The 12,500-nt window shown below is 40.4% G+C and overlaps 1 protein-coding gene across 2 annotated transcripts in view; it reads left to right on the top strand.

Annotated features, from left to right (window-relative positions):
* Window positions 1–9,632, top strand: part of LOC138056903 (uncharacterized) — a 14,098-nt gene extending 4,466 nt beyond the window's left edge. For both annotated transcript variants that reach the window (XM_068902845.1, XM_068902846.1), the window contains exons 3-7: window positions 606–728; window positions 5,224–5,579; window positions 7,613–7,740; window positions 8,944–8,987; window positions 9,094–9,632. In XM_068902845.1, the coding sequence (XP_068758946.1) occupies window positions 606–728; window positions 5,224–5,579; window positions 7,613–7,740; window positions 8,944–8,987; window positions 9,094–9,593 (1,151 nt within the window). In that variant the 3' untranslated portion in view covers window positions 9,594–9,632. The remainder of the gene's footprint in view (window positions 1–605; window positions 729–5,223; window positions 5,580–7,612; window positions 7,741–8,943; window positions 8,988–9,093) is intronic.
* Window positions 9,633–12,500: the final 2,868 nt, after the last annotated feature.

Below are 12,500 nucleotides of genomic sequence, written 5' to 3'. Positions count from 1 at the left end.
TGTTTCTGCAGGGCTTTCCTGTTGCCATGGTAACTTGTTACGCCACAACAATGCCTGCATCTTGTTCAGCAATAATTGGTGTTTCACAAGGTACCGTAGCATTGCTGTTACGTGATAAAGTGTTGTCGTGTCAATCCTTCTAATAACAAGGTCAGTTGAAAGTGTTGAAACTGGTTTGAGCCACCTTAATTTGCTAGTTGGGCTATTCACGGTTTGAAGATCGAGGAATCATCTATTTATTTCTTCGTATTATCATTAGGAATCTCGAATACACTATTCAAATTTTCTCTCCAGGAAATGCAGTAATAACAGGTATATTTCTGGTTTCAAAAGCTAAAACAAGTGATTGCTGTGATGCGATCGCTAAGCTCAAGGAGATCTCCTTTGATTAAGCTAAGAGGATGACACAGGATGGTACCATATCAAACACCAATTATTGCTGAAAAAGATTCGGTCATTTTTGTGACGTAAAATGTTACGCTCGCTCAGTTGATACGGAGATGTTTCAAAATTCATTTTTTTTTTTAACATTCACTGACTGACTGACTGACTGTCTACAAGGTAAACTAAAAGGTTTCAATATTCCTTCCTCAATTGCCTTTCAGCCGCGTGCTTTGATCAGAATCCGAGTTGTGGCCCTTGGGCTAAAGGAGGAGAATGCAGCCGCAATCCTCTCTATATGCTTAAGAATTGTCCAGTCAGTTGTAATGTCTGCTCTGGTGGGGTTGGTAAGTGCGTTTTTAAAAATTTAATTACGTATTTTAAGGCGCACCAGGCGCTTCAGGGGCGGGTTTAGGGGGAGGGTGCAGGGAGTGCGCACCTCCCCCCCCCCTCCTCCTCTAAGAAGACCTGCACCTTTCTAATACAACTGATATTCTGCAAAAAGAAAAAAAAACGTTACCACTCAGCCACGCCATTCTTTGGTGGTGCACCCCCCCCCCCCCCCTCCTTTGAGAAAAATCCTGGATCCACCCCTGAGGCTCACGTGAACACAAGAATATTTAATACGTTGAAACACGAACGTGTAAATGCAAGTACTGAGGCTCAGGCATTCAAGAAAGTTACACAGGCAAATTAAGGAGGCTCGAAATAGCTAAACAGATTATGTCCTTAGATACAGTTAGGGTAATCATATCAAGACGAAATTTGGCCAGGGTATTAAGTACCCATCGCAGATTTCTCACCTTATATTTTCCTTCAAACTAACCTTATCATGGCAACGATATAAGACATTTCTTTGAGCCTTAAAATCAACATATGTTGTCTTTTTTGGAGAAACGGGACGGTGAAATTTTCCCATTCAGCGTTACCAGATAATGTCAGAAATATTCTCTAAAATATTTAAAATTCAACAAAATCTGTAGGCCAGTTTTTAAAATGTGTCTCCAATTTTTTTTTCACCGTCCATTTTTTTTTTAAATTTGAAAGACAAACGTTTTAGTTTAATCTAAGCTAACATGCAAAAAATGAAAAAAAACGAGTAAAGTTGCAAAAGCAGAAAAAATGAGGGGGTTACAACATCAGCATTTACACATGCGTCACCCGCTCATTCGAGTTCGCGCAGCTACAGCTACAGGCCAACACAAACGGATTTAAGTGGTCATTAAATCGTTTGTGTAGAATTTTTTAGTTTTCGTGAATAGGAGATGTCTATTTATATTCCTTATATATAGGAATTAGGAGAATGGTGAGCGAAATTTCGAGCCTCCTTAAGGACGTTCGCACCCATTGCTACTGCGCATTTTTTCGCGCATGTCACACACACGTCATGCATCGCAGACCACGAAGGTAAACGATCATGGCATCGAGCCGGTGTTTGATCCTCGCTCGAGCAAAGGGAAGCTTGTAGCATCGTGGGATAGCTGTGGACCTAGGTCTTCTCGGAAATGTCACGCAAAGACGTGACAATGCGAATGGACAATCGCTTTGAGAACTTCGCAGCGATTTTACTCTCTTGAATGCTTGGTGACCCCCATTTTTCTTTCCGTAGATCACTTCTCTTCCTGATTTTGTCCATTTTGACAAAAAAACAAAAAAAATCTGTACTTGAGAAGTTACAAATATTTCGCCTTTTATGCTCTCGTGCGACCGAAGTTTTCTTTCTTAGACTAATTTGTATCGTTTTTCAAGGTCTATTTCGCCTCAGAAAAAGACATCAGCAGCAAAAGTTTATTTACATGTAGTTGTATTAGTTATGTTGAATTGAGTACGTTTATCTGATCTGAATTTCACTAATGTAGCTTTTCTTTATTGCTGACAGTTGCTAACTAAGATCGTCTTAAAATATCGCAAGTTTCTAAAAGTGCACCACATGATCTCAACGAGCACGGTGCCCCCCCTCTCCCCCCAATTTTTTTGCCTTTTTGGCAAAAGTAGATCATTACCTTTCTGCGTGGCAAGTTTTAAAAAAATCTGTACGTGGGAACATTTTGGGCGCGAACGTCCTTTAGAGACACAAGAGTACATAGTGGGCCGCAGCTGCGCGGGACTTCATATAAAATACTAAGGCACAGGCACGCATGATACAAGCACTAAGACACGGGCACACAATACATGTTCAAATATCAAGATGCTGGCGCTCAAAAGAAAATATAAACAATAAGACACACACAAGCGCACAAAAGGACGTACGCGCTCATGAGTACATACAAACACTAAGACACGGGTACACAATAGATGTTCATACATCAAGATACAGGCGCACAATAGAAAGTTCAAACACTAAGATCCACAAGCGCACAAGAGCACATACAAAAACGAAGACACAGGTACACAAGAGTACATACAAGCACTAAGAGAAGCGCTCGGGATCTCAAGACATGTAGCAAAGGATTATTAAGTCTGCAAACAAGAGGGGATACAAACATTTGGGCACAATGGCTTATTAGAATGTACAAAATTGATCCTGTAAGAGGCATGCAACGATATATGCAATCAAGAGTACAAGACTGAATGCTTTCAGAGCCTAGACAACGAGCACAAAGTGCGTTTGGAGCGGAGAAGCACGGGCTCACAAGAACATTAAAAGTCAATTTGGTAGCGGCACGTACCTGTTCATAAAAACGCCTTGGTACAGTGCACATCAGCGAAAACTATCACTACGGCACAGACGCATAAAAACCCCCCTATTCAAATGTTGCCGGTAAATCCGTTTTCAGGTTGAATCCGTTTTTAACTAGGTTAAATTGGTGATCCTCATTTCACCTAGGTTGAATTGGTTGAAACCTAAATTAAGCCTAACTGAGAAAAATTAGGGGCAGGTAAGGATTAGCTTTGGTTTACACATGGATATCAATTGACTTATTTTACAAAAGTAAACAATGAAAAGAGCTCTGTTGGGTGGAGCATGTTTATCGTTGTAGTGTAGCGGTGAAGACACAGGCCTATGGATCTGGAGGGTCCTATACAAATCTGCTCTTGGACCTACCGATGAGCTGAACTGTGTACTACCTGAAAAGAAAACACATCACTACCGTCTCAGGAATCCAAGAACATTCCCAATTTTTAAATGCCGAACCAAGAGATTCGCTGACGCATTCATTCCTTCTGCTGTGCGCCAGAGAGATGATACTGACATTTAATTCAGTAATGATAATTGATTAGACCCTCTTAAGGATATTATGATCTGTTAAATGTTTTGACCAATTGTATTGTATAATTCTCATCGTTTTAATAGTGTATACATAGATTCTTGTAACATCATGTTTTGTAGGTCGGGCCCCCTTCGACCTACAAATTGATTATTTTGTTTTATAAGTTTAAAGTTTTCGAGTACCGGTAAGTGAAGAGTAGAGTTCTTTGTTTACTTACTATGTTGTAATGTTGAGATTGAATGGGTAGTTGTATCAATACAGAAATTAAACCGATAAGATGATACGAAACATTAAGAAGATGTGGTGAGATGAGTAGTAGTAATACAGAGCTTGAGGGACGGTATATCATGGTGTTTTCAATCCTTTTATAGGGGGTTGATTAGGTAGAGTGCGTATTCAATTTAGGTCAAAGTGGATCACCAATTTAACCTACAATACTCGTCACATTTGTTGGAACACCCATCCCCGTTTCCCCCTTCCTCCAATGTTGATTTCCACAACTACTAGTAGTCGCCCGAAAAATTCTCACACAACATTGAATTGGGGGAAGGGGGATGTGGTATAAAATACGATCTTGTAACACGATGATTCTGACCATTGGCTAAGTGTTCCAACTAGATATGTCTAGTATTGTAGGTATCGGAGAGGCTGAACATTTACGCACGCATGCGCTGACGGAATGTTTGAAGACGAGACGAGAAAAGTATGCAGTACCTCCAGACGTGGCGCTGGAGCGTCGTACCAAACGAGTCATCCCGGGATTTCGGCCCGTGCGATCGCTTTTGGACGCAGTTGGCCCTTCGCTGCTTTCTGCTACCGACCTCGCCTCCCGGTACGGCATTAAGGGAGGGATATGTCGTCCACTAAACCATATGAGACAAATCCCACGCCTTCTCACTGATCCAAACCGACCTTGTCACTAAAATTTAAAGTAATATTTCGATGGCTTATATATTAAAGAGAATATTCATTTTATCTGTCATATGGTAATCACTGGAGTCGCAGATTACAAAGTGCACGCATGCGCCCTGCCGAAGGTAACATACATGCATGCATAAAACTTTATTTCATCTCGATGTATAAGCGCATAAACAGTGCCAACATAGGCGGCCAAACGGTCGAACAATGCTGGATCGAACAAAGTTGGAGTGTTGAATCCAACTTTGTTCGATAGTTTGGCCAGAGGTTTATACCCCGTAAGAGGTGATTGTGCAAGTGATAGCCTGGATTTTCTTTCAGGCGTCTCTGTAATTGCTGAAGTTTCTTCACAAATTGAAATGATCACTTTTCCTTAAAATATATCTGCTATGTTGTGGAGCAGGAACCCAAGACCCGGAGCCTACAACTCCATTGTATTTGTGTCACGGCGTTTTCACAGACCGATTTATTTATAGATTGAATTTCCCGCGAATGAGACTCCCACAGGAACCCGATGACCAATTACAAGAAACTAACCAGACGTCATAGGGTCACCGAACCGGAACTGCCTTTGTTTTTTTTTCGGAAAAGGTAGTCTAAAAATAGATCGGTCTGCAAAAATGCCGTGACATAGGCCCAGTATGGGAGTTGCAGGCTGCGGGTCATGGGTTACTGTGTGGAGTTAATATTTTATCACTCTTCTATCCCACAGATTGCAGTAACGTGGAGACTGACAACTACTGCACAAGCAATGTGCAATGGTGCACTTCTTTCAAGTTTGTTCTCAATAACTGTAAAAAGACATGTGTGTGTAGCTGCTGCCCTGCTCCTGTCGTTACAACAAAGTCAACCACCGCAGGAACAACCTGGGGAGGAACAACCAATGCAAGCTCAACCAAGCCAACCACTGCAGGTACAACCAATGCAACAACACAGCCAACGACATTGACAATATCATCGATCACAACTGGGGAAACATTAGCAACCTCATTGGCCTCAACACTTGCGACAACGTCATTGGCCAACTCGTCGACTGCACTGCTTACGACACCATGGGCGACAACAAAGGTGATGATTAATGGTGGTCAAAATATATTTGTCTGTTTTTAATTAACTTTAATTCACTGCACTGTTCTTAGCGGATAACACAACGTCATTTGATCAATAATTTACTCGATTTTTCACTGCGTGGCGTCAAGTGAACAAATTCACTCAAAGCAGCCAAGTTTTTAACCTCAACGAAAATTATGAGGTCATGCATGACATTATGGCGTCATGTAAAAATAATGGAAATTTTGGAAGAATGACGTCACCCATGCAACATCATTGCTGGTGTGAACTTGTAAATTTGTATTAGAAAGTAATACGGCACGAGTTTTTACTCATATCATATTAATCCTCAATAAATGCGAGGAAGCGTTGGATATCAACCTCTAACTAAAACTGACAGAGGTTTTTTTGTGATCAGTCAATATTCACTAAGCCCAACTTCAATAATTATTTCACTACCTTGGTCAATTTGTAAAGCAACAAAACCGTTTCTCACCTTGTGGCTTCAATTCAACTTCTACAACTGGGGCAACTTCCAGTTGAACAGAAATTCGACGGCCAAGTTTACGAAGCGAGGTATCGGCCATGTTTGTTTTCGCAGCGAATTTTCATCACACGTACAATGACCATATATAGTCACAGTTGCCTTTTATGGTCACAGCAGGGAAACGAGCAATTGCTCTGTTTAACCAATCGAAAACGCCTGAAGTTGATTACATCCATGATTTTCATTTTTTATAAAGTGAAAAGAAACCGTTTCAATTGGTGAAAGTGAAACCTAAATTGACGGCGGCCTAGTTGGTATATCGGCAATCGGAACAAATGGCGTCCATGTTTGGACAACAACCTGATCATTATCCTTTGGAATTTTGCAAATATTGCCTTTTTTTTTTTGAAAACAGGACGGTGATCACGTTAGTGAATGTGCTTTATCGATTGAGAACTTAAAGTTCTTGAAAACCTTCGACACGTTTGTCATATTTTCTTTCTAAAATATATTTATGATGGATCGAGAAATCCTCAGTAGGAATTTTCAGCCGGTTCGGGAGAGTGCTTTCCTTATCTCAAGGACCATTACTGGAAGAAGTTCACAACACGCATTTGCTTGGTTCGCATGTTGCTGTAGAAGTTGATAGATTTAAAAGGGCGGTATTAAAAGTAAATTATCACATAAACGCATAGAAATAATTAACATTAATAATAATAACAATAATGAACTTTACTTAAGTGCCAAGTTAAGCGCTGGGGCACTGTACAGAAATCAAATGAAAGAAAATTAACTCAACTCAAATCATATCAGATGGTAAGTTTAGGAAGAGGGAAGGATCGGAGTACCCTAAATAAAATCTATCCGTGCAGAGAAGAGAACTTACAAACTTAATCCACGCATGACGCCAAGCCTGGGAATCGAACCCAGGCAACATTTGTGGGAGGCGAGTGCTCTCACCACAGTACCATCGCTGCTCTCTAAATCTCGAGGATTTGTATTGTTTGATACAAAAGACAATAGGGAGTTTAAGCACGCGACGTTTTTGAGTCGCGGACGGCAACCGGAAATGAACATTTCGCATGCCAGGACAGCAGTGTCTCCCAGACTTTTAACCAATCATCTCTAATGGAGGAAAGATACTTAGCAATTTTAAAGGTGGAAGTGACAAGACAAGTTAGAAGGGAAAACGGCTCACTTACGGTTGCCGTCCGCGGTTAAAAAACGTCGCGTGCTTAAACTTCCAATTAATTAACATAAGGTAAATACGGCTGTGCGTGTGCGCGTGCTCATGCTCGCGCACGTCGTGTGTTTGAACTTAGCCTTAATGAAGTTAATGGGTTTATTCAGCTTGCGCGTTTTGTTTTCGCATTCCAGACCACGTGATCTTCCCAAGATAATTTTCCTTTTGTTTTTACATAAGTTGTGCATGAGACGACATGTGAAAGAAAATGTTCCCTCGAGTAACATCACGTGGTCTGAAATGGAAAGACAAAATGTACAAGCTAAAAGAGGTCCTTTCTCAACTGTGATGACAGTTTCGCGTTTTTTCTCGGAATTCCAGATCGTTGCAGGAACAGCGCAAGAGCGCGTCTTAAGTCCTGTGCTGTTGACAGGCATCATTATTGGAGTTTTGAGTGTCGTTGGTGTCCTGGGATTATCATTGTTTTGTGTTTGGCGAAAAAAGCGACAGTAAGTGTATTGCTTAACAATTCACTCACAAGAATACTCTACTGACTTCACATTGCCTTCAGTCAGTCAATCAGTCAGTCTGTCATTGATTTATACGTTCATTCGTTCAGTCAGTCAGTGAGTCGTCAATCAGTCAGTCAGTCAGTCATTGAGTCAGTAAGTCATTCAATCAGTCATTCTGTCATTCATTTATTCATTCATTCGTTCAGTCAGTCAGTCAGTGAGTCGTCAATCAGTCAGTCAGTCAGTCATTGAGTCAGTAAGTCATTCAATCAGTCAGTCTGTCATTCATTTATTCATTCGTTCGTTCAGTCAGTCAGTCAGTCAGTCAGTGAGTCGTCAATCAGTCAGTCAGTCATTGAGTCAGTAAGTCATTCAATCAGTCAGTCAGTCAGTCAGTCAGTCAATCAGCTGCGAGTCAGTCAGTCAGTCAGTCAATCAGTCAGTGACAGTAACAGTAACAGTAACAGTAACAGTAAATCTTTATTGCGCCTTACTCTCCAAAGGGAGGTATCGGTCTCGTTACAATAAAGGTGATGATATCTAGTCAGTGAGTTAGTTAGTCAGTCAGTCAGTCAGTCAGTCAATCAGTCAGCGAGTTAGTCAGTGAGTCATTGAGTCAGTCAGTCATTCATTCAGTCACTCAATCAGCTGTGAGTCATTCAGTCAGTCAGTCAGTCATTCATTCATTCATTCAGTTAGTCAGTCAGTCAGTCAATCAGCTGCGAGTCAGTCAGTCAGCCAGTCAGTCAGTCAATCAGCTTCGAGTCAGTCAGTCAGTCAATCAATCGGTGAGTTAGTCAGTGAGTCATTGAGTCAGTCAGTAAGTCGATCAGTCAGCCAGTCAGTCAGACAGTCAGTCAGTCAGTCAGACAGTCAGACAGTCAGTCAGGCAGTCAGTCAATCATTCAATCAGCTGTGAGTCAGTCAGTCAATCAGTCAGTGACTTAGTCAATAAAGTCCCTCAGCCATTGAGTCAGTTAGTCAGTCAATTAATCAATTGACTCATTTCTTTAGAATCCAGAATTCCTCAACTCTCCTTTATCTTAGGTCTGTCCATGCTTAAATTGTCTGCTCTGATATCATTCATCGCAACTTTAGTATGCAGAAGCTTTGATTTTTCGTTAGTAACATCCTTTTAGCAGTTTTATTTTTTATCTCACCACCTTACTTACCCAAGGCTTGCTCATTTTTTTCCTTTAGTCGCAAAAGCTCAAACAAGCCAGGAAACTTGCTTCCACCGGCAGGTTTGTTTCATTGGTCGATCTCAAGGAATTATTATTTGCAGATTTTATGATAAGTAGTGGATGACCAATCGCCCTAAGTTCAATTAAATGTCTTTTTTTCTTCCAGTTCCTCACATGGAGTCCATACCTGATACCTCGGAGAGCCCCTTGTATTACGTGCTTCTAAAGCCAGGCGCTACATCCCCGAGAAATCCCGAAGATTTGTCGGTTAACCACGAACAACCTCCGGAAGGTATGCGACCTGATCACGACTACGAAGATCCCGTGTATCAAGAATCTTGGAACCCATCGTATGTTCCTTCCGACAACTCTAAGACTGACACATCAGATGAGAGACTGGATTACAGCTACAGTTATGTTGTTGGCGACGAAAAACTTTTCTTAAGAGAGAAACAGAACGAAATATACGAGATACCTGGTGCACAGAAACCTGTCTACAGCGACCTGAAGAAGCAGAATGCTGGATACCAGGCTCCTGAACTGTCCTCTGTTGACAATTTTGTGGGAAGAGACATTGAGTCAAGTCGATACCTGCCCCTAAACAAGGCAACTATGACATCTTACCAGCCGCTAAAAAAGACGGGCGAAACTTCTCGAGATCATTAATGCTGCACAAAAGTGAAATAAATGTTGTTATTAAATTCTGAACCTGTGTTAATGCATTTCTCGTGCTCTGATTGGTTTACTTAATCTCGGTTATCAGCTCATATACCTTAGGTTGACCTTATATGGCAAATGATTGCGCTAAGCGTTGCTAGGCTAACATTCTCTCTGATTAAAGCGAAAAAAAAAACGTTTTTCTGGAAAGTTTGGATCAATTCCGACGTTTAAAAGTACGCGAAAAGGTAACAAATCTTTTTGTGATGAGCCTGCGTCTGTCTGACCACCAGGTATTACACAACACCGCATCTTCATCATGTTTCGGCTCGGATTTTCTCGCTTTTTTCGCTCGTATTTCTTACTTCAAACTTTTGGATTTAAGGAATTTAATAAAACAACTATTCCATTGAGTTCGCGCTAGTTGGATATGAGAATGGTTATAGTCAACTCGGCGCTGCAATTTTCCCTTTCGTAAACAAGCGATGCCATACAATTTTCACTGTTAAGTTCGTAGTTTGCAAATGAGGAAAAAAATACTTAGTCTAGGACTAGATTAGCAGCGTATGTCACTTGGAATTAAAAAAAAAACTGAGAACACCTTAACAGCTTAACAGCTTAAGAACAATGGCTTAAGAAAAAGTTCACCCAACCTTTACAATACCGAAACAACGATTACCATCTGGCAATTTTATAGTATTTAAATGAAGCTAATCCTAACAATTTATCGAAAGCTAACTGAATAAAAAGGCTTGGTTACTAAGAATGGCATCGCTTGTTTACGAAAGGGAAATTACCCTCGGCGTTACGTGCCTCGTTGGATATTTAGTATCTCATATCCAATGCGCGCTCATGAAATAATTGTTAATTATTCTAAAATTATCTCATTTAATAATAATAATAATAATAATAATAATAATGATGATGATGATGATGATTATGGTGGCTATGTGCTTTATTTAAGTGTTGACTGTATTTTTTAGCGATCAGTCAGGCACCAACTGGAGACAATGTGCCGAAATTAAATAAAATCAAACAATTAATATCAAATCTTAGATTGTTTTTTTTTTGGGACAGGGCAAAACTCTGTTTCTGTTTCTCTGTTTGTGTTTTATTAATCGGTAATGATTGTTGGCATGACAACCGATGTAACAAAAATGTACATATAAATAATTAATCTTATATTACACAAGTTATAAGCTCGACACATATTAATACATTAATAGCAGTTACACCAATCACATCATGGGAGGACTTATACATGGAATTTAGTCGTTGATACTCAAGACGCACAGAAAGTAGTGGTCAATCTAGGACGTTAAACATGAAAGAGACACTCGAGTTACGAGAGTAGTCTGGAAAAACGAAGCGGGCAGCTCTCCACTGTACTTTCTCCAGGTATGAAATATTGCGGTGAGTATAGCCGGGGATCCCAAGGACAACAAGTATATTCACAAATTAAAATTACGGGAAATATTCACGAGACGGGCGTAAGAGAGTAAGATATGTAACAGGAGGACCGTAGTTTCATGAGTATATAAAAAAATTACGAGAAAAGAACATGGAGAAATACCTGAAACACGGACTACCCGGAGAAAAACCTCTCGAAACCGAGGAGAGAATAAACAAACTGAACCCGCGTGTAACGCCGTGTTGCGGGCCGCATTGCGTGGTGCAGTGCGAGGCGAGTGCTCTCACCAATGCACTAACCCCTCTTTCCCAACTACTGTAACATACTGCTTCTCGTCATATTTCACCGAATGAGTTCTGGAGATGGCACAAAAATATGAAACCCTAATAAACTTTATTATGCTGCAATTGTAGGTTTAACGGTACCGCTTTGCAACAGAGAAAATACCGGCGGAAAGGACCGATAAGGGAGAAAAAAATTAAAAACAAAAACTGTCAAATGAGCTACGTTTCAAGTAGATTAAACCAACCAATCAAATTTAACACTGAAACAATTAAATTCAAGACATTTCACTGGCCATCTGCGTTGTTTCCGTCATGCGCACAATTTACTTAATGATACGCAAGCAATGGAGGGTGTATTTTATCACCCTTACCAGATAAGCCGGATAAATTACTACGAAACTCGCAAAATATCCGCTTCTTTTATGTTAAATATCGAATACGGTGTGTGAAATAGACTATAAGCCATCAAATAATACTTAGTAAAAGATTCTCGTGTCTCCTCAAGGCCAAGTCCACTTTGTGCGAAGGTTGATATAAGGCACACGTATCGTTGTATTAAAATAAGGATCGATGTCTTCCAGATAAAAGGTGTTCGAGAACTACCTCTTGGCGCATGTGCATAACACATCGACCAAAAAGCAACAAAAAGAATCACTCTAACGAGTACCTCTGGAGAATGCAGTGAAGGTAAACATTATCGACTCCAAGACCATAGATAACAAATCCTTTTTTCATTGCAGGTCAGATCAATTCAATTCTCATTTGCACTATGATTTCGAGCGGATATACATATGATGACAATGTAGTTAATTACGGTGTATTATGTTGCCGACCATAAATTATTCATGTTTTTGTAGTACAAAACGACATACGCACTCGTAATGGTAGAAATTTCAAAATCACTTTATCAGTATACCACCATTCAGAAGCGCGCTGTAAAAATTGTTCATTTTAGCACGGTGTCCTTGCGACCTTTGACGGAGACTTCAGTAGCCACTTCAGTTCGGATTCTGGCACGCTATGGCTGCAGGAATGAAATTCCAAATTGGCTAGGGCAGTGAAGGCCCTTGAAAGCAATCGATCGGTATTATTATATTGTAATTATAATGCAAGCTATCACACCTCTTCATTACCTGAAGTTAGGTAGCTTTTAATTAGTCACGAATGTCGATGACTTCCGAACAGCAGTAAAAAGATCGTGTTCTAGAAGTGTTTCTGGAC

The sequence above is a fragment of the Montipora capricornis genome, chromosome 7 (genome assembly GCF_036669925.1).
Source record: "Montipora capricornis isolate CH-2021 chromosome 7, ASM3666992v2, whole genome shotgun sequence".
In the NCBI taxonomy this organism is placed as follows: Eukaryota; Metazoa; Cnidaria; class Anthozoa; order Scleractinia; family Acroporidae; genus Montipora; species Montipora capricornis.
Note: the sequence above shows the minus strand (reverse complement) of the source record. Positions and strands in the feature narration are given on the sequence as shown.